Source organism: Scomber japonicus, chromosome 12, assembly GCF_027409825.1.
Source record: "Scomber japonicus isolate fScoJap1 chromosome 12, fScoJap1.pri, whole genome shotgun sequence".
Lineage (NCBI taxonomy): Eukaryota > Metazoa > Chordata > Actinopteri > Scombriformes > Scombridae > Scomber > Scomber japonicus.
The window spans coordinates 11657966-11681502 of NC_070589.1; the positions used below are offsets into that span (position 1 = coordinate 11657966).

The 23537-nt window shown below is 41.6% G+C and overlaps 1 protein-coding gene across 2 annotated transcripts in view; it reads right to left on the bottom strand.

Moving 5' to 3' along the window:
- The window catches only part of LOC128368552 (cAMP-specific 3',5'-cyclic phosphodiesterase 4B-like), a 38197-nt gene that overhangs the window by 2571 nt on the left and 12089 nt on the right, over positions 1-23537 (bottom strand). The window contains exons 5-15 of one of the 2 annotated variants that reach the window (XM_053329398.1): positions 22958-23028; positions 22199-22248; positions 12087-12199; positions 4255-4348; positions 2462-2685; positions 2245-2343; positions 1627-1791; positions 1027-1126; positions 618-772; positions 360-482; positions 80-262 (exon numbers count right to left, since the gene is read on the bottom strand). In XM_053329398.1, coding sequence (XP_053185373.1) covers positions 80-262; positions 360-482; positions 618-772; positions 1027-1126; positions 1627-1791; positions 2245-2343; positions 2462-2685; positions 4255-4348; positions 12087-12199; positions 22199-22248; positions 22958-23028 — 1377 coding nt within the window. Of the gene's footprint in view, positions 1-79; positions 263-359; positions 483-617; positions 773-1026; positions 1127-1626; positions 1792-2244; positions 2344-2461; positions 2686-4254; positions 4349-4949; positions 5396-12086; positions 12200-22198; positions 22249-22957; positions 23029-23537 lie in introns of those variants that run through there. The other variant, XM_053329397.1, reaches the window with a different exon arrangement.

Here is a 23537-nt window from a genome sequence, read left to right on the forward strand (position 1 = left end):
TGGAGGATGACGTTAGTAAAAAATACTCTTGTGAATAAGTAAGATTATAGAAGTGGTAGTTTGGGAGCTGAGTCTATACCTGTGTCCTCTCCACTGAAGCTGTGTGTTTGTCACACATGGGGCTGATCTCCATCCCCCTCTCCCTCTCTCTGTCTCCCTGGTGGAAGAACTCATCCATGATCCTGTCCGTCCACTGCCGGTACAGATCCAGAGGCTTGGTGGGATTGCTCAGATCAGCGCAGTGAACCATGTTACGAAGAACCTGCAAGAAATCCACTGTTTAGGCGCCTTGCATCTTTCTGGTGTGCATAAGAGTGTCTGTCATCTGTCATGTGTGTGTGTATAGGCAGGCCTCTTACCTGCATCCTGTCCGTGTAGTTGTCCAGCAGGAGCACTCCAGAGCTGGTCACCTTCTTAGTTTCCACCATCGTCTTCAAGTCGGCCAGCAGGCTCATGTGTTTAGACATGTCTGTTGCCAAAACCTTGGAGGAGAGGAAGAGACGGAGAATGATGTCAGAAATCATTTAAGAGCGAAACAATAAAGTAGACAAGACATCACTATTGAATCTAAAAAAGATGGCCTCCAGCCTCAGACAGACACGCAGACATTTCCTCACCATGTCTATGACCATCCTCCTGAGCGTCTGCCTCTGCTTCTTAGTGAGGTTTTGGAAGATGTCGCAGTTGTCTTCCTGCAGCAGTTTGAAGCCCACAGCCAGGTGGTGGTTCTCCAGCACTGACTCATCATTGTACATCAGAGCCAGCTCGGAGTCTACAGGCAGAGAGAGGAGGGAGGGAGAGGGAGACGACAGGAAGCGAGAAATTAAATGGAGCTTCAGTTTTTTAAAACTCAGGTCAGCTAACTATGGCAACCGTGCAGTGTCCCTAAAAAACCCCACATTGTTGCCTTTGGAGACGAATCTTGTTAAAGCGTGGACGTTTCCAACTGTTCTGTAAATGTAGACTAAATAAATCAAAAGTTGTGGAAATGTGTTGATGGACAACAGGTGCCAAAAGAAGACTTACTGGTATTGATGAGGAACTGGTTGGACACTCCGGGGTGGTCCACGTCATGAATCGCTGCAGCGAAAATGGCTGCCAAGATCTCAAGATCAGTGAAGACCGCCTGCAGGAAGAAGGAAAAAGAGATGAATAAAAGAGAACTGGCTAGACAAGTTGATGTAGCAGACATTCCTTTCTACGTGTCACTATCTCTGTCATGCAGTTTCATGGGCAAATCACTATTAATGACAGTAATGACAGTCACCTCCTTAAATTATAATAACCTACTTCAGAAAAAAGGTGTGGGTGATGATCCACAGCTTTAACCTTAATCTAAACTTACTAGATAAGCAGCCACAGCTGATTTGAAGAAGCAAAACAATTGTAAAATTAAACTAAAACTATTTTCAAATGTGTTATTGCTGAAAAATGACAATCGTACAATATGATAAGGTTTAATGATTGATAACATTTTCGAAATACAACAAATGTATAATTTGAAGACCTATTACACATTTTGACACTTTGCCTTCATTATAAATTTAGATGATGAGATTTCAATCTATCCTGTTACATCAAAAGTGCAGTGTAAAAAAACAACAGCTGAAACTTTAAAAAACTTACATCCAGTGCGGGGGTGGAAAGGAGGATGTGAGTGGACTGGGCTACGTCGGCGGCGTGCAGGCTGTTGTGGTAGGCCACGTCCGAGTGATAGTGGCCCTCCAGGGTCAGCATGAACGTCACAAAGGTGTCTGTTGGAATCTTGAACGTCCTCATCAGGTCTCGCTCCTGTGTGCGACAGTGAACGAAAATGAGAAAAACAACAAGTTAACAGTGAAAAAAAGAGAGCACGTTTTCAAGCGTCTCTTAGCAGACCGATGAGCTAACCTTAAATACAATTCCCTGTATAAATTGTGAATCATATAAAAAGGCTGGAAAATGAATGTTCTCCTGCCAAGATGATTCACGGTGACAAATCTATTTGGTCTGCTAAAGGTCCTTCTGACAGATGTTCCTGTAGTGATAGTGACAGCTGAACGTAACAGAGAACATAAGCTACTGTACACATTGACGCAGATTGCTCCTCATGCCTTTTACAGCCCTGTGTGTGTGTGTGTGTGTGTGTGTGTGTGTGTGTGTGTGTATATGTATGAATGCTTTCACACTTCTTTTTTTTAATGAGCTCTCTCTATCTTGATGATGAGGCAGAAGATGAGGAGGATGAGGAGGCAGGGCACTGACCTGAAAGATAGTGTACATGACGCATGTGAGCGGTCGGTTGTGGGAGTGCTCTGCTACCCTGAAGATGTTCAGTCCCCATTTATTGATGTCTTCCAGATCCTATTAGAAAGGTCAGAAGACATAGAGAGGTGTGTTAGTGTTTCAGCCAGTGAGACGCCACACACGGCACAATTCTCATGCTTTTATTTTAACCCTGCTGGATCCTTCCATCGCTTACCTTCGACAGCAGTTCCTCCTGATCTGTCTTGACCCCGAAACGATTGCTGCTGCCTCCAGATATGCTGGGTGTGTGGCTGACCTTCCTCACCCCGCTGATCTGATTCATCATCCCGCCTTGCTGCTGTTGCTGCTGCTGTTGCTGATGCTGCTGCTGGCCCTGCCTCCTCTTCCTTTCCCTTGATTTGGGAACTGGACATGGAAGCTCCAACTCATTCTGTTTGTCTGTGAGGGAATGAAAAGAGGAACGGTTTAAAGATGAGAATAAAAAGATGAGTGGTTTTCAAGTACTTCAAAGATCAAAAGCACACTAGGCTAGGGGATGTTGGAGGTAGTTGACCTCTCACACGTACGTGGCAACACATTAAAGCTGCACTGACAGCTACTTCATTAGCAAGTAATCTTTCAGTTACAGTTTATTTCATTAAAAATAGATTTCTGTTGACTGTACTTAAGACCAAAAAAAACTTTTATCATTTACAAAAATGTTTCTAAATGAGGACAATAGGAATATTACTGACACACAGGTTGCATGAGGTGTTAATGAGATGTTTATGAAGCCTGACGATATCCTAATGGGCCATGCATTCTTAGGAAACCCAGTCATATTGTAATAACAATCCGCAGAACTGTGGAAAGTTGGCTCATGTTAAGCTGAAATGTTTAGAGGAGGGGTTTGTTTGGTGCATGTGATTCAGCCCGTGTTGGCTGAGTGAGACTCTCACATGCTGCACACAACTGACAGTGTGAGAGTGAGACTCCCTCGGTCTGTGTGCGTATGTGCACCACATGCACCGCAGAGCGAGAGAGAGAAAAAAAAGAAAGAAGATATATCTCAGCTGCCTCCTTCACAAAGCAAAGGAAGAAAATGATGCTTGCTACACCTGACAGGTGCTCGCTGCAATGCAGATGACGACAAAACCGCTGAGCTTCAAAGATGAGCTGAGCTTCCTCCTGCGCTCTTATGTTTGTTTCTTTTACGCAAGCAGCTCTATCATTTCCACCGCATCGTGTCTATTGTTACAAAAGCTCTGATTTCTCCACAATACATTTCCTGATGCCTCGCCCCTCGCACCCCCCCCCCCCCCTTCCCTTTTGGGTTTTTCTTGTCATTTGAGGTGAGGATGAAGGTGTGTTTACCAGCTAAAGCAAAAGCCCCAATCAACCTCACGAGCTGCATGTCTGGCTCTGTGTTGCTGTTCAGCTGCATGCAAGGTGGAAAAGCTGTGGCAGACTTGGCTGGCTAACGTGAGTCATGAAATACTGCTGGGCTTTTAAAGAAAAGACAAGGAAACACTGCTGTCCTCCTGATGAATAATGCAGTGTCCTGATGGCACCGTATACACACACACACACACACACATGCATAGTGTACAAAAACTCTCCAGCCTCGAGTGCGCAGACATGCACATAAACATTCTCCCTCACTCACTGCCCCCGATTCCTCCTGAGGGAAGTCTTCCCTGAGAACAACCCCCTCCCCACCCCATCCTCCCTCCACATCTCTCTGCAGTCAGAGCGAGGGGGGACTCTCTGTCTCTCTCCTCCAGACCAGATCAGACTGGTTTTAGAGCCGTGGTGCAGACCAACTAAGAGTTCCTCCACTACTTAGCACATGTTTAGTGTAACCTCGCGTCCTGCAGACGGTGTCATTCCTGACGGATGTTGGCTCATTTAAGTCTCACGTTACAGTGACACATACAGCATATTTTGAGACAGCCTGTCTGTGTATGTGTGTGTGTGTGTGTGTGTGTGTGTGTGTGTGTGTGTGTGAATATGTGCTGCTGTGCTCACCTAGGAAAGTGTTGGAGATGTACTCTGACACTTGGTTGCCTGAGCGACTCATCTCAGACAGGTGGCTTAGCTCACGGTTCAGCATCCTCTTGAACTGGAGGCAAAGAGATAAAACATACATTATTATGATGATTATTATGATTAAATGGACATACATTAATAATGCTTTACAAATCTATACAAAGGAAATTCACACTCATTAAATAATTTAACTGTGGTTTCCGAGAAGAGCGATAAAGCATTTCCTGTTATTTTCCACTGGAATATGTCCCAAGAGAACATTGCTTCTGTTTTTTTTTCTCATGCGCCATATAAGGTCAGTGTTTATGTCTTCTGGGTCCTGCTTCCAGTTAGCCGCTAAGTCACTTGACTCCTTAGCATTTCAACAAACAATAGACACATGCATAATATACAAAATATGGTGGTGTAATGTTTATGCACAGTTCTTCTAGGGTAACAAAATGCGCCAGTTTTTCTCAGTGCACGCAACCACTGAGCTACAGCATAGTGACAGAATCTGATCAAATTCGTGCAAGTGTCTAGTTGAAACACAACAAAATCAATCAGCTGCAGAGGAAATACATTAATATACAATATACTGCATGCACACGCATAGAGAAACACACACACACACATACACACACACACACACACACACAGAGTCCCATCTATGCCAACTCTCCTCTGGGACACACCTTGATGTATCCCCAGGACACAGAGAACAGGTAGTTGGCCTCAGGCATGGTGCTGAGCTGTGCTGAGCCCCTGGCGCTCCCCAGCAGAAGCCCTGTACGCTCCTCTCTGAGTGGACCCCCAAGGCTGAGCTAAGCCCTACAGCCTGAAGCTCAAGACGCCACCAAACCGCTGCTTTCCAACGGTCAACTATGGTAAAAAAACGCCCCAGCTGAACTCTCTACAGAGGGGCTGTGGCGGACCCCCTACATCCCCGGCCAAATGTGCCTCCTCATAGCGACGCCCACTCTTGTTTCCCAGGATTGCGAGACGTTAAGCGACGGAGTGATGGAATCCCCCCTGGATGCAATCAATATTGCTTTTTCTTTTCTCTCGTTCTCGGTGACTCTGTCCGTCTCTCTAAACCTCTGCCTCCTCCTGCCACCATCCAAATGGGATCCAGTGACATGCGGCGGGGGGGGTACGGGGGGGGGACCAGCCTTCCCGAGCCCAGATTGAACAAGGCAGGGAGGAAGGGCAAGCTCTGAGACAGAGGGAGAAACGGAAAGAAGGGACGGAGAAACGGAGAGGAGTGGGAGGAGGAGGGGGGGGGGTGCGCTGTAGCTGTAGAGTCCCCGGTGGCAGACAGACTGGTGGAGACTCTCTCTCTCTTTCTTTTGCTCCCACCCCTGCTAAACACTAAACCATGCACAGCACTGCAGAAAACGGGACTTTGGAGAATCCCCCCCACATCTTTCTAGCTATTTCTCCCTTACTCCTGCACTCTCTGCAAACCCCTCTCCCTCTGTCTCTTTCACCCCCACCCATCTCTGTTGCTCCCTCCCTTCTTGATTTGCTCCCCTCCTGCTCAGTAATGCAGAACAGATCCAACGCATACTGCGCAATGTGAGGCTTCAAAGCAGCAGAGTGTTTATCACATGGGTGAGGAGATGCTGGGTTTTAATTAAGCAGATTAAGTTTGAGTCTTTTTTTTTTATATTGTAGGCGTATGACCAGAAGCTGCTGTACACAGTTCAGTCATTCAATCATTGTTATATTGGAAAGATATGTCTTTGTTCTCAATTGTAGGTACAGTCTAAAATATCTGCAGAAAACTGTTTATCTGGCTCCTCACTGGAGCAGCTCTTTGTAGAAAAACTAAAAAACGGAGATGATGGGGGACAAACAGATGAGAGTTTTCAGTCTGCAGCCCACCAGTGCACCACCAATTGCACGACAACCTCAACGCCATGGCAACAGAGTCACGTGCCCCCCCTCCCCCCTCCGTTGTTCTCACGGTGGTCCCCACTCTAAACACATTGCATCTCATCAGATACTGACGCACACACACATACACACACACAAACACACAGGCATGTACATACAACCGCACACACACACACACATTCAACACACAATCTGCAGCAGAGATGCTGTAAACAGAAACAATTACACTCGACAAAAACACACAACCACAGGCACAGTTTATATTTTGCAGATTGCACATTCTGACCAGTCGTGTAAAACTGAAAGAGAAGCATTAATGCGAAACCACATCCTAATCTTTATAATGAATACAATGGAATAATGGTGCAATTAATTTGCTTCCCTGAGCATGTGATTGTGCTTTTCTGGTTTTATAATGTCTTCAAACACTGAAAACTGGCAAAAGCCATAATCGTGGCTGATTTTCTTTTCTATCCTTTTATTTCCTACAATGGGGTCTTTTTTCTTTGTAGTGTAGCTCTCGCCGGTCTCAACAGCTGTCTAATAGCTGTCAAGCAGACAACTAACATCTACTTGACTGTGAAACTTTAATACCATTTTCAAAGCCTTGGCTGCACTCAAAACCCAGACTGCCAGAGGCAACCCATAAAAATCAAAGAGAGCTCGTAAGGACAAAAATTTGAGCTTGGAATCAGGCGGCTTTATTCCATTCAAAGGGACTTGTAATTGATTCTTTAAAGCAGCGGAATAGTGTGGATTTGTGTGACCCTATGATTCAGGCACTGAGCCACATGTCAGTCACAAAGGGTCACACAGTTCATCTCAGACAGCATACGCTCGTAGCGGGGTGACTATCTATGACTGTTCAAGAGAACAGATTACTCAATGCATGGTGTTAAGTCATACATCCTTTTACATGCAAACAGTGCTCATATTCAGAGAAAAGAACGTCATTTGGGTAATCTAGAGAAGTTACCAAAACTTAACCAGAACAACATGTGGTTTGTTCTCAGAAGATGCCTCATAGATTTTGCATATTCAAAATAGGTGCATACGAGAGCCATTCTTTTGCAAAATGGTGATGTCAATGATATGTCAGGGTGTACGCAAAAACCCTATTTAGACCTAAAACTTCCTAAAATGAAGACAAAGTCTTCAAACACTATGAAGGACTTTGTGTAACCCACCTGGATTCTAAAACAATCAAGCCAAATCAAGAAAGTAAATTCTCATAGTAATTAGTAAAAAAAAAAATTAAATTGAATATTAAATGACACTTTTAAACAGAAATTAAATCACTTTAAATCAAATCAATGAATCTCTTCTTGGATAAGTCACACTCTCCATATAGCGAACCGTACTCTTAAAGCATAATCTCCAAAATAAACTCACCTTTTTCCAACTGGTAGGCATCCCAAAGTTTTTCTTCTGCTTTTCAGAACAACATAATCCCATTGTCTCTTAACAAAACCCAAAACGCAACACGAAAGAAATCCTTTAAAAGTTCTTAGAGTAACAACACTGTTCAGCGCGTCTAAAGACTCCTGCCTGCTTCCTCTCTCTATTCTCTTTTCTGAAGTGGCGTCAGACAGGAAACATATAGCGATAAAGCTGACTTGAGTGACTGGCCTACATGGTCTAACAAGAGATCGACAGCTCCTCCCTCCACCACAGGCCCGAGCTTGTGTCCCCACCTACTTCCCCTTTTACTTCTCTGCTGATAGAGTAATTCACTGAGGTCATTTACTGGTAGACATCCTGCTTCCTAACATGGCCCAAGGCACCAAACAACTAACATACCTGAGTTCATCACTGAAAAGTCCCAGATAACACGTTTAGCAGACAATCATGCTGACGTAATGTGGTGGAAAATCACAAATGATATGAATGTATTCCCTTAGGATCAGCCTTTTAAAATCTTGGCCCACTGACTTCAACTGAAACAGAAAGAGATAGAAAGGGGACTACACAGGAGGAGTTTGACATCATATTGCAATACCACAACTCTGCAATCTCTCAAAGCCCAGAGTGAGTCAATGCTGTCTCTGCCCCACTTGTGGCTGTTTACAGTGTCAACACAACGTGGATTATGCCCAGCAAGTTTTCACAGTTTAGTAACATTAGGAAGAAACATTTCCTAGACGCTGCTGGACAATAGTAGGTATGAATAGGGGTTTCTTATTTATCTTTCTCCTTCTAGTTTATTTTCCATGATAAGAGCAGATTACAGAGGTTAAACTTTTTAATTACAATTAGGGACTGTAATCACCACTGCAGCCTGTCTGATCTGCTCACCACCCTTTCAGTCAAACAGAATCACAACGCTATAATTTAATGTCCATTACCCCTGCCACAGCTACAGACCCACAACTACATCTGTTTCAATAATTTTGTCATTTTTTCCCCCTCTGAAGACGGCGGCGCTTCAAAGTGGAAGTGACCACACGTGAGTTAAAGTTTCCTACTCGCTTGCGCTCTGCTCGGGGGCTTGCTTGCACGCTAACCCACAGAGCGCTAAACCTCCCCCTAACTGGATTCAGATGGCAGTGTTTGTCCAAGGCCGTCACCGGCATCAGCGTGGAAGTGTGGCGACGCTAATGATAGTGAGGGAAGCAGGGAAGCAGCTCCCCGCTCTGAGGTCACAGCGACCAGGCTGGCGGTCAGCAGGGTGTGTGGTCCCGTACCCCCCCGGATACACCTGTGCCCTTGGACACTGAAAGTGGAGACACCGTGGGTTTTGATCGTGGGTTCAATTACATCCTCTCTGGGTCCGAAAAGAAACGGGCTCTTTGTCAGACATCACGTCATATAAAAAGCTGGGCATGAGCAAAAGCCTGCAGATGGTGCATTAATTGTGCAAAACTGAAAAATATGTGACATTAATTTTGCAATAAAAGCATGAATGGACCAATAAATGATTTCCTCACATGCCAGTGCTGTTGCACAAAATTCCGGTGCATGGATATCTTAACTGTAACATCATAACCTATTGACCTCCACTCTTTCAAAAGCAGCATTGGTCAACAATGCTTAGTGGTGGTGCTGGGTCACATTGGGAGGGACTCACGGTGAACAATGTGGCCGAGCTGCCTGACCGACTGTCTATGCTGCTGCGCGCTTGTGCAGCCTTGTGCTCATTGTCTGTACAGTCCCAGTGACGTGGTTGTCTGTAAAGACTCAACCTGGCTGCCTAGTCAAAGCGCCGCTATTGTCGTCTGGTAACTAGGGAGCAGAGGAGGGAGGGCAGTAGGGGCCACGGGAAATAAAGAGACAGGAAACTGGTGTCATGGTCACAGTCACCCGTCACAGTTTGACAACACCCCTCCCCATCCCAATCCTCCCTCAGACCACAGTGTAGAATACAAACGGAAATGGACAACACCACTCTGGGTGTTTATAATCTGACGCCGCCGTACAGTCTCCACTGTCTGTGCGGGGGTTAAGTAATACTGTGCGCTGTAGTGTAATTTAGTTGAGTTGTGCACAAATTAAACACGCAAGAAACGTTTATATGCATCAAAGCAAAGGGAAGTAATTAGTTCTAAATAGCTGCTTTGTGTTGTCATGTAAAACCACAATGTGTTTAGATGCACTGACATTAAATCATAAAGTTTACTTTTTTTTCAAAACATCAAAATAACATCAATTGTTGTCATTTATCAAATCTGTCATGCCAATCGATGAGAATGGATTCTTTTCTTCGTCCTTTTTAGCTACATAGCTTTAAATATGGCTTGTCTATTAGCGTACTGGATTGGACATTTTGAACAGATCTTCATGGTTTCCAGAAGATGAAGCCTACTGACTAATTTTCATCTAGCGCCACCATGAGGTTCACATTTATGATTCAGACTGTAATGTCTTGACAACTAACGACATTCACATAGCTTAGGTCTACTTTGTGTTTAGCAGTAATTAGCAAACATGCTAAGATGTTAAACTAAGGTGGTTAACACATTAAACATTATAGCTGCTGAACATGAGCATGTTAATATTGTCACATATAAACATGCTAGCGTGATGACTTTAGCATTTAGCTTAATCTCACAGAGTCTTCTTTACTAATTAACTTCATTATATTTTAAGGCTATGTAGTATACAAAATATTGTACTTGATGTTTTCATGGTGTGAACTGTAACCTTAGAAGTATGCTCCACTCGTTTTTTTTCTTTTCATTTTTTGAGAAATTCTTTAAAATAAACTCATTGTTGGTGGACTACAAGTCATTTCATGCCAGTAATATGCACAAGGTATAGCAATGCAGTTAATGTAGTTCAGGTATACATTCCAGCTACAGAAAGACTAGTTTGGCCACTTGTCAACAATGAAGTAGTGCTACATCAGTGGCATTTAGCTTGCTAACATTTGTGTTGGCAGTTTTAGTTTCCAGATGTATTGTTGTTGCGTGCAAAATTTTGTGGTGTTTGCACATTTGTTGGCAAAGCAGAAATGTTTGGTCCAACATAACTCCGACACAGACTTCAGCACTAAAATGAAAAACATCAGCCATTCTTGTAGCATGACTTCCTTAGTTAAAAGCAGACATACAGTAAATATGACCTTGTCTGCTCTATATAATAGTTAGAGGAAGAATAGTGATGCAGTATAAAGGAGGATGAAATAAGAGCAGTGAGGATACAACACAATGGAACTGTCATCACTCCCTGTGAAGATATGAAGATATGGTTGAAATACAGTGGAGTAGCCAGCATGAACTTTCCTTTAGTTAAAATGTTAATCTTAAACTATGGTTGGGACAAAATGGTGTCTGTCAGTTAAATGTGACCTTTCATGATGACGTCACTTGAGAAAGTGGACCAATGTCCCACTGAGTTCAGCATTACAACAGAACCAAATTCTACATCAAACTAAAATGAATGACAAATACATATGCGTGCAGTTTAAATCATACTGCAAATGCAACCATGGCTCAACCGGGTTGTGTAACATGTAGTGTAGTCATTTGCATAAGGTAAGGAAACTGACAAAGAAATATGCTTTTCATGGAGTACTCACAATTATGCCTTTCAAAGATAACATGTATGCACAATGCCCTGTCTTTTTAAAAATAAGAGATCCATAAAATGATGATGCCAGCTCATACACTATCACAGAACAGCTGTCATTTTGCAAGTGCGTCAATGTGGCAGAGAGCCATTTACATTTTGCATACACTTTGCAATTTCACAAACACATCACAACAAAGACCAATTGTATAACTGCAACCAGACTAGCCAAGTCATCATCTCAGTTTCGGTCTCACCATCATGTCCTTAGACAGCAAATATACAAACCCCCACTGCAATGAAAATAATGCTTTTGAAATTTCGCACAACTATCAGAATTTGGATTGAACTTGTTAATTTAATGACCGGTCTTTGATGTCAATCTTGGATAACTGTGGTTTGAGAGACATGACACTGTATAGTGGTGGTATGCTGTGTTCCTGGGAGGTCTTATGGTGATCATTATCTCAGTGGGTTAAGCAGGCATTGACACAGTGAATCACACATTCAAAGAGTTTAAATTTTGCTGTAATAATAAAAAGTTTGAACTTTTAGGATTACAGGTTTCTAAGTGGGTTGATAAAAGCTTTGGCCTCGTGAAAACTTTTCACAAACCCACTTTGACCAACCATGAGAACATTGATGTGAAAGCCTAGAAGCATTTTAGTTCTCATTTTAAGAAAAATTTCACATTTTTTAAGCTGTGCTTTTTAAGTTACATACAATCATACATGACTCCTCTCAACTAATTGTCTTAAACATGAAGGTCTGGTTTGAAGATTAGAAATCTATCTTGCATAAAAAACAGCTCAATTGAAAATGAACATGAACTGGAACAAAAGCAAATTCAAAGAGAAAGCAACAAAACAAATGCAGTGCATCTGTGAAGTTGCACACATGCACACATACAAGTCAAACTGTCCTACCTTGTTGGAGGCCATGTCGCTGACAGAGCGGTAGGTCTGGATTGTTTCCAACTGGTCCAGACACCAGTCCAGCTCCTCCATGGTTTCCATAGCCAGCTTCTGGTAGGACTCATCTGCCAACAGACACATGGACACATAATCAGGACCCAGAGGATCCATATCCATACTGGAGCCCCCTGACACCATGCGCGGAGGTCCAAGTGTCCCAGAGTGGCTTGATCGTACGGAGGACTGGCCCGCAGGACATCCGGGAGATGCAGAGGGAGAGGGGGAGGTGTGTACACAGAGCTCCTTCATCTTGTTACGCTCCACCACCTCAGAAAGTTCAAGGAAGTCGTACTCTCAGACAAACTGAGGCTAGAGTTACTGTTTGCTGACTCTCTCTCTGTAGCCTCTTTCTCTCCATACCCCCTCTTTCCCTCGCTCTCATGCGCTCTGCAAACCCCCTCCCACTCTGTCTGGTTCCCCCACCCCTTCTCAAACTGTCTCTCGTTCGTTTATCCCCCTCTCACTACCACTCTACTAAGTGAGTGGCGTGCAAACTAGGCGGTCTGCAGCCTCCTGCTGTTGATATGTTGTGACCCCCACCCCTCTCCCATTTAAACACATACAAATGGTGTGTACACACAGGTACTGTACACAAACGCCACTGCCTGAAGAGGGGCTTTTGGTGAAAGAGATCCATCTGGATTTGCTTTTTTTTTTTTTTTACTGCCTTTTTAATTTTCCACCCAAACAAATGCACATCTAATATATGAAAACTTTGGGGACAAGAAAATGAAAAATGGCAGGAAGATGATGCAGTAAGAAAAAAACTGCTTTAATTGATTTGACGCATTTTGTCACTTCTGCAAAGACAACTACTCCAACTCCCTCCACTCCCGATGACTTCCTTTCCGAAACATGCAGACCACTTCAAGGCTGTACTCTGGTGAACTGCAGCAGCAACTCACACCACACCACCATGCTTAACAAACTGGCTCTCTCCTCTCTGAACCTCTCTGAGGAAGACGAGAGGGAGAGAGAGAGAGAAAAAAATTATATCAAACACCAAACTCTGTGTTTGCACAAGCAACACGAGAGGCAAACTTTGACTCCCTGAATTGGGGGGAGGCCAGACCAGGGCCTCCCTGTGTGCCAAAGAAACCAAAGCACTTCCTCTTTGGCCCTGAACTCACACAAAACATGGAGTGGAATTACTGAATGGTGGAGTGACTGCTACGCACAATCATCATGTCATTCAATGAAATCGCTCTGTTACTATGACTCACATGTGGTAGGCATCCAAGTTTTAGAAGAAAAATACTGATTTATGAGAAGTACACTGAGATGACAAAACATGAGGAAACAAATCAGAAAGTCTCATACGCAGATATACAAGGAAGAATGTTTTAACAAATTTCTGCCTGGAGGGAGCTACCGCTGAACCCATCTGGATCTCCCCACCTTTTTTTTTCTATGGAAAAGACTGATCTCGACTTCATAGGCTTCACACATGGAAGAAATTTACCCCATATGCTTAGCACAACAGGACAGCCAGCGTGCTGCTCCCCAATTTACGTCAATATAGTGGATCAAAGTACTTCAAAGCACAGCGATGGCATACAGACTCTGAACCACAGGTGTTTAACAAAGAACTTAAATGAAATCTCGAGCAATGTATATGTGCAGTTGAGGATCCTCCCACCACTGAAAGGTATTAGAACAATGATGACAGTGACTCTTCTGAATCACAAAGGAGAGTCGAGTTTCAGCTGCTTGGGTTTGACTGCGGTTTTTTAAAAATCATGCCACTGGCTCCTCAGATTTCAAGAGCACGACTGCTAGTTTTACCATAAGCTCTCAGGTCAGACCAATTTCCCTCAATTTGAGCTCCAGGTTGGAGAATTCAAATAAGTCTTAGCTACAATATACTGCTGGACGCCAAGCTCTTTGGCCCAAACTATTCACTACAACCACTGGCATCCAAGCCACGTAAAAGTCAGTGACACAGAGCAGAAAGTACAACATCAAAGCGGATCATGCACAAGGCAGAGAGCTGTTGAAACTGGGTATACACCAATGTGTGGCTGTCTTAAGCCATAGGCGCAGGAAACGTTGCCAAGAAGGTGCGACCACATCCTGCCCCCATTCCCTTCCATGAGGGTATACGGAGACATTAGACATTTTAAACGGCGCAGTCAGGAAACATCAAAGGCATGGCTCATCCACACCGGGATACAGGTCATTTTGAAGCTGGCAGATGATTCACATACACAGTCAAGAATTTAATGGCAATGCAACACTGCAGAACAAATGTTTGCTGTTTTTTTTTTTTTTTAGTGACGCAGAACTTCACACATTCATCTGTTGTGTATTTCTAAAAATGACAACAGCTGGATCTTCTCTAACCAGACTCATGTTGTAATTATGTTTGCAAGTTAAAGCTTGGAATTAAAAAACAGAAGGTATCCACGTGTACATGCACACAGTAGGGATAGATGGAACTGCTCGACTCATCATTACCTCCTGCTGATACAGTGCTAAATTGCCAGACAGACACTCAACAATGTCACCAGTCAAAGGTGGCGTGACGCACTTTGAGACTGAGAAACCTGCTCTGAGACAGAGTGCGGGGTACTTTTCCAGCCTGTTTTTTCAGTGGAAGTCTATTTTTTTTTCTCTTCTGTGTCCTAATGCTTTGGCCATATGCTGGCGGCTTCTGAGAGGACAACAGACCTCAGTGTGCAGACAGACCCTGTCTGCCTCCCCTCTCTCCCCCTTTTCCCTCCATCTCTCTCCCCTATAGGGCCACAAACCAGCCTCTGTGAGAACCATCAACTGCACTAACAGCCAGGGCTGGGCTCAAACATCCCCCCAACTCCATTCCCGCCCGAGACACCTTCCGCTCACATCCACCTCACACTGCCCGTCTCTGTGCTCTCACTCTACCCCCCAAACCTGTTTCCTTCGCTGTCTGGCTAAAGCTTGGTTTTGCAGAACTGCACTGCCTCATCCATTATACCACCTACTGATGAGCTACAGACAGTGCTGGAAAGTATACTAGTAATACATCAATGTTAATATAGTACTTAAGTACAGGAGCTTTACTCTAAAACAGCGCTTGCATATTTAAAGTAAAACTACTCAGTATGATGAGTGTCAGAGTGTTCTTTATTATTGGGCAATGATTACCAATGCAGTAACATGTAAGCAACATTAAAATGTCGTAGTTGGACAAGTGGTAGCTAGTTTTAACTACTTTATACACTGTTGGGTGAGTAGATCTATAACAATGTATCATATTTGTCTGCAAAGTAACTAAGGCCATCAAATACTATACACAAGTTCAGTCAATTGAATAAAAATATTTACTATGATATGTAAGGAAAAAGTAAAAAGTGTAATACAATGGAAATACTTGGAATACTCAAACTGTACGTCCCCATGAGTTTTGGTGTGTAAGCAGCTTAACAATTAAGGTTTGTTGTTTATTTGATTATTTGTGGTAGTTTTGACAGTGACTGATTTGATTTTTCAGGAAATAAGGCGTCCAGTTACAAGAAAGGCTCAAGAAGAAAAGGCTTGAGTCACCACCATCAGTTAAAATGTAAACAACTGTGAGTTATCAGCAGGTACGCAAACACACACATTCCTGAAGGAGACGTGCACAATTTGACATCGATGCCTGCATATACTTGGTGTTGTTTGTGCTCGACTTCACACTACATGTGGAGCCTGCACAAAAGGGGGAGGAAGAGAAGGAGAGAGGGGTAATGAATCACCTTTGCATCACCACCAATCTGCGTCAACTCATTCATTGGCAGAGAAGGCAAAAAAAGCTCGACATTACATAAGAGACCGAAAATTAAACAGAAAGAAAGAGAGGCACCTTAGTTTTATTATGTTTGTCCCGTCTGAAAAGCTACACAAAGGGACCATTTCTCCGTAGGTGAATGCTCAGTGCACATTTGGTGGGAAAATACACTAAAACTGTAAATACAGTGAGTTTGATTAGTGACTTGCACACAGCCGGTTTCACACTATTTGTTCTTCAAGTAAAACAAACTTTGCTCCTTGAACCAATAACTTGCATTGTGTAAACTGCTAGAAAAAAATTAGTCACCTGCTTCCTTATTTTTTTATATTTAGTTTATTTAATGTTTGTTCAAATTTAATGAATTTCTGTTGATTCATTATATGACAAATTATATTATTATAATAAATAAAATGTATGAATATTTTTTAAGATTTACAGTATATTAAAAACATTAGTATTAGTATTATTTATGACAGTTGACATGAGTGCCATATATGAGTTAAAAGAAAGGAAATCCATTAATGTAATATTATTAATGTTTTTGTATTTTTGTGCCTTTATTGTTTTATACTTTTTGATTTGTTGTCTCATCTTGTTTCAGCACAACTTAGTATTGGTTTGTATTCTGTTCAGTACTTTCATTACAGGGCCTGTAACTTCTCCACAGAGATCAGTAAAGTCTCATCTTATCTTTAAAAAAACTGATCAAATTATGATTCAAAAATGTTTTCTGCTCACATACACACATGCAGGTTTCTCTTTCACATATTGGCACAGAAAAGCCCCCAAACTGTGAAATGTATAGTGTGTTAATTTGACAACTGAAAATAATATAGTGTGAAACAAAATTTGAGACTGTAAGAGGTGGTGTTGTTTTTAATGCAGTCATTTCAGGAGGACCTGTGGTATTGCAGACATTCAGGTTCAACCCCGAAACCACACTATCACTCTTTGTTTGCTCTCACAAACAATCTTCACCGCTCACTACGTTTCTTTATAGTTTACAAAAGCAGCACAATCTTCACCTATCAAAACAAATGGCTTCAAACACACACACACACACACACACACATACACCCCCCCCCCCCCCCACACACACACACCTCATCAGGGCCTGTTTGACAGCTCTCTCACAATGCACCATGGAGCTGTGTTGGCAAGGGCCAGCCTGAGGGATGGGCCACAGCGAGGTTTATGACTGTGCTGACGTCAATGACATAATTCAAATACTTAACCAGGCTGCACGCTTCCATCCCTCCAGATCCTCTCCTCTGGCTGCGAGCCTGGAAAACCTGACATGGATTCCTGCTGCATACGGTGGAGCAGAGTAACCACTGCAGACAGGCCAGGAACCGGACTACCCAGATCGACAACGACAGGTCAAATTTGTTCTGGGCCTCAATATGTGGTGTCTCAATGTCAATCTACCCCTCTGTGTATTTTGTGAAGGAGTAAAACCTCATCATATTGTGAAAGACAGTGGATCATGATATTCATAAAGCTCTCCCCCATATGTTTTGAAGGTTAGGGGAAAACACACAATTGCATTATTCTCTGTTTAAAGTTGAACAAACAACACTATTATTAGCTTAAAGCAATAATTTGACATTTTGGGAAATATGCTTATTTGTGTTGATGAGTTAGATTAGAGAGTTAGAATTAGAAGTTGATACCAATCTAATGTTGGTACGACAAATATGAAACTACTTCGGGCAGCAAGTTAGGATAAGTACTGGAAAAAAGGGGAAGCTTGCTCCGTCCAACAGTTACATAGGATGACAATTCACTGGTTTGCAATGGCTTATGTGTCAGACTTTTTCTTGGCTCTGAGTTGTTGACAGGCAACCAGCAGAGACTCTAGGAAGTTACTGGCCCTGACTAAGAAATAGTCTGACACATAAACCCCATAAAAGTGGACACTGGCATTTTTGCCCTACATAAAGCAAGGAACCTCTGTCTCTCTGCTTGTCCTTTGCATGTCTCGAGAACCGTTCATCCGATCTACTTCATACCTGGCAGATGGATTGCTGGGGAATCGAGGACGTCAAAGTGTGACGTTGTTTGGAAAAGCGGTTCTCGAGAAATATATAAAAATACTTAATTAACAACGTTGCTTCTGCTTCTTCTTCTGCATGTGGATTCAATGAGGGGAAACACGGACAGCACCATTCTTTCGTTGCAACCCACACTGTAGTCAGAGATGAGATTACAATCCATAGCGATAAGAACTACCATTGAGAATGAATTGAAAACTGAGTTTAATTGAACAAATTAATATGACTGTGAGAGTAAGTAATTAAGTCTATTTCCAAAAATGTCCACCTATATGTTGTTATTATATTGTAATTTTATGTAAAGCACAATGTATTGACCTGTGTATGATATGCACTATATAAATAAAATTTGACGTGTCTATTCCTTTAAGACAGACACTATGGTCTTAAATAAATCATCCATACATACATACATATTGTGATCTGACTTGGTTTACAATGATAGCACAATTAAGATACAGAAGATAATTAGAAAATACTTAATAATGGCTACTTCATCCAGCTTTGATCCAAATATGAAGATTAACCTATCAATTTAATTTCAGTAGTTCCTCAATAATACCACGACTCATCTTTGCACAAACTAAAGTTGTAGCACAGTTCCAGGAACATTTTTTTTTTCAATGATTTCACCTGAGATAATGGGCTGCATATTACAACACTGCTGCTTTCCCCTTTTCTTACAACAGGCTTCTAGATTTCATTGTGCACACCATGCCCATATGCAAGCGCATATACTTAACTATAAGCATGAAAACACTCCTGTCCTTACTTAAAAGTGATTACTCCTTGTTATTTGGCATTAAGGTGCAGATTACCAGTAATTCCTCTTACTGTCAGAATAACCTGTTTCAGGCTCGCCTTTGATTCCTTCTCTTTCATGACATGTTTACGAAAAAAGACAAAAGATGAATGAGCAATGCTTATTGTATGGTGGCCCACGCCCTGGGCAGTTAACGCACTAAGCTTGTGGAGTTTCAAGGAAAAGGTTTTTCATATCTCACTGTAGTTGTCTACTGCGCTGTGTTTATTTTACACAGTCACTGTTTGGACTGCAACACATTCTTACACACAGGTTTACAAGGAAGCTGAATCATGAACGTTACAATGAATGACAAAACCTGAATACTTTGTAAATGATAAACAAAAATATATGAGAGCAGACGCATTCTAAACTGATAAGAAAACTGATTACAAGTGTTGATCAGGAAAATGTTACATAAGTGGCAAATGCATTGGAATATGCAAATGAAATGCAAAATTATACTAAAGGATACTGTATTAAAATTCTAAATAATATGACATTCTCAGTTAATTTATTCATATAAAATATGATTAAAAACAGCTTAACTATTGATTCTCCAGTATGAATTTGATTAAGTCTTATAATGGGACATCTGGAGGTAACACTTTACTTCCCTATTCTCCCTATTTAGGATTTATAATCAGACAACAAATATTTAAATTGTGTTTATAACACACTGTAATGTAATTATAATCATAAATAAATGTTTATTACTGTAACGTAATTGTCAGCAACTATCACTCCGGCTGTGGTCATCCATATATGGAGATAATGAATATAGTGAAACACAGTTGTGATAATAATATATGCCTGTACATTGATATTTGATATTGTCCCTAAATTTGGTTGAAATTGCATTACTGTACATGATAAACAATTAAATAAATGTTTTATATTGTTTAAAATGCTGCATGGGGGGACTTCAACAAAGAAGCTCAGCTCAACATGACATATATAAAAAAGTATACTGTGTATTATAAAACTGACTTAAATCCCAGTTAGCTCATGCTCCTATCAAAACCAAGTCATGTAACAAGATTTGATTTGATAGCAGAAAATCAATTACAAAAAGATATACAGTGTGTCCAATTCAATAAAAAATGTACAAAAATACAAGAAGAAGAAGAAGAAGAAGAAAAAAACGAAGAGGTTTTACATGTTTACTTTACCTCTTTGACCTCTGCTTGGTTGAATTTAAAGTTTACTAAAATGGCCTACTTTGGCCCACAGGCCCCACAGCTCTAACTGCTCTGCCTTAAACATTAATTTCTGTGTATTCTTGAGTAAACATTTATTTCTCAAGTCCAGCTGAGATCATTATGAGGTTTCACATCCCTGTTTTCGTCAAATGACTAACCATGTATCATAGAGCCGCTTGCATCTGTGACAATAGCCAGCTAACGCCAACATTACAGATTAATCACTAGCCCTTGGCGGTGAAAGACGTCATAGTGAAGCATTTTCATCAAAAGTAGCATTTATCAAGTGTAATATAAAGCAAAGCCCTTAATCTGAATCAGACAGGGAAGAGTGAGCCCTTTGTTGGCTTTGTCGAGTCACAGGACTTTGTGTGATAGGGCCAAGATGGTTTGTGAAGCCTAAACTGCAAACTCACATGAGGAAATCTACAATGCGCTCACGTTACTGGAGTAAGATGGTTAATAGCATAAACAGTCCGCAGTGACGCATTTCAGAGCTGAGCTGAGCTAATTTCTACTATTACCACCCCCCCCCCCCACACACACACACACACACACCCTCGCTCCTACCCTTCATTTTCTGCTTCTTGGGCACTTTCACCCAGTGACTGGTCACGTTCTTGCTCTTTTTGTTTGTTTCATCCAATATGACCTTTTAATCTGCTTCTCCCATATCGCATCTGATTAAAAAGGTTCAACAACAGTGACGTCTCTCTCTGACCTTTGCTGTGTTTTCTTTCTCTCCTATGTCACTCCTTTCAGCAATCTGGCATCTATCCCTCACTCTCCGTCTTGAACCACATCATCGTCCAAGTAAGAAGTCCCACTACTCTCTTTTCATTTCTACTGTCTGTGTTTCTATTTCTCTGTGTTCATCTCAAATCCCTTTATGGAGGTATTTGAAGTTGCGTGGGGCTCTTATTCATCCATCCACTCATAAAGACGCAGGTACTGTATCCTTTTCACCACTGGGGATATTGCCTCACTGGAAACACAGATTCAAAACAGGAAAAATCTGTTCTCCTTTTCCGGTCAGAGAGTTGACAAAAACGAGAGAGAAAACAGCACAAAGGAGGATATGAGGGCATCTCTCCTTGTGATATTGTTAATTGTTGTAGTGTACTCCTGAACAATAACTATTATTTAGTGGCAGGTGTACTATACTGTATGTTCTTTGTATGCTCAAGAAAACCTGATGACAGTGATATTCTCTGGTGGGACAGGAATTAAAAAAACATAAGTGTCCTTTGCCTCAAAGGTTTCAAAAACAGACTTATTTGTTTTTCTTATTCTATCTTCCCCATGCGTCATGATGGAAGTCAAAAACGCCATGGTTTCACTCATCTGCGATTAGTTGGAGAAGGTCAAGGTTTGTGAGAAGTGTGGAGGAGGAAGGACAATAAGACACTAGCGGTTGTCTTGTATTTTTTCCTGCAGCGGGACGCTCCAAGCAGCCCATCTGTGCTGATAGGAAGCTGAGAGCACCCGTTTGCAGGCTGTGCTGACGTCAATTGGGCTTGAAGAACCAGTGCAGCAGGAAGCAATATCCCAGGCCTCCCTCCTCCCCTTCTTTTACCCTCCTCCCCTTCTTTCACCCGTCCATTCTCTCCATCCCATCTACCTGATCTGAATCTGGATCATTACAGACTCTTCTGTATTTCCCTCCTTACTTCTTCCGTTGTTGACGTCAGTGCATACATGGGAATTTTAGCGTTCTTTGTTATCACATCATCATTTTCTGTATCAATGACTCAAGATTAGTTCTTCTGTTTATGTGTGAAACTGATAACACAATCTGTGCTAGCAATGTAAACATCTGTTACAATAGGCCTTTTCACATGGAATCACAGCTCAAGCCATTTACAGGAATACAAAGGCAAGTGTTTGCATGGACAACACTGAATGTGAAATACTTTTAGAGAATGTATGCTGTCTTTGCAAAGACACAATCCAAGTGCAAAGTTTGTGGTTGTGTCAAATACGCCTTTAAAGCACTTCCTTTAAACTAAGAGTTTTTAAAAAAATCTAGTCCCATGCAAGTAATCTCTCCATCTGTGGCTTTCATGCATGAGACTGTATGTATAGACTTACATTCTGATGATATGTGCATTTTTTAAGCAGAGAATTGTAAACACAATGCAGAGTTGCAAATCACTACATGCATGCTGAAATTTTCCACATTTCCTAGAATCACCTTATCTGATGAGGGTGAGTAAGTTCATTACACATACTGGAGTGTTTATGACAGCACTCACCGGACAGACAGACTTTGGTGACAGAGGGCTGATTCGCAGCAGGAGACCTCCTACAACCAAAGAGAAACAAGTCAGAATCAAAAGTCCTGATGTTTAACACATTTTTTTTCTTCATTTCACAAATGTGTTATTTTCTCACAGTGAGATTATCATTTTTTCATCATCTTGCCAAAGCACAAACATAAAACAGATACTCCCTCCGTTATCTGGACTGGTCACAGGTCAGATTTTTTTATCACGTGACATTTTCGTGTCTTATTTCAATTTTGGCTCACAGTGACCCATCTGACTGAGGTCATACTGCCTCAGAGTCCACCTCTGGCAGACCTGATGCAACTGCAGCCACTGACCCACCTTTTAGGTCTATTTCCAAGCTTTCCGAGCTTTTAGGTAGTAGGTAGTAAATTTCACTGTCTGCAGATTAGGATTTCATATCTGCTGTAAATCAACTTCAGTATGACAAGGACAAAAATCTTTGGTTTTTTAAATATATATAGTTTAATGTGAGTGGCTACTTCCTAAGCAACTAGCATGAGAAACATTTTTGATGCATTAGCGCCCCCAAGTGATACATATCAGCATCTCGAGTAGAAGTGAGAATCCACTGGTAGATTTCCTACAAAAAATCATGTCATGGCTTTCTCTCATTCTCGCACATTTCTACTTGTAAGAAACCTTCATTGAATAGCTGACTTTGACAATCTGCAGCACATAGTCACAAAAGTAAAAACACAAAAAGGTCAGAAAGTAACTACTTACTTATTAGATGCACATTGTACATTCGTCAAGGTGGTGAAGTTGTTCCTGACAGTCCTAAGGCTTGCCAGAACCTTAAAAAAATAATAAGAAGAAGGATCAGAAGAAGAATGAATAAGAAAACACATTCAAGGCAGTTTTCAAAGAATATACACAATGATGATAACCATAGATAATGTTGACAGGATTGTGATAATATCATGACTATTCTAAGCTTACAGTATGTTGGAGTATGTGCAGTGTTTTTCTGTATTTTTACGTTTAAGTGTTCTTCTAAAAGATATCTGTAGAAATGCACACTGAGTTTTCTTTCTGAATTTTGTTTTAATTTGCGAGTATTAATAGGATGTGAATTCAATGCAGTCTTGGCAGCTTTCTTTCAATCAATAGTGTATGTGTGTCTCCCACTCGTACCCAAAACCAGTACTAGATGTTTCTTTCTTTTCTGTATTCTCTTCTGCCTGGATTTTATCAAAAATGTTTCTGAATTGTTTCTAAAATATAATATATATATAAAAATATAACTGCTGTATTCATTATTGATTATTGCAACCATGAAAAAAATCAGTGTACAGTAAGGCAG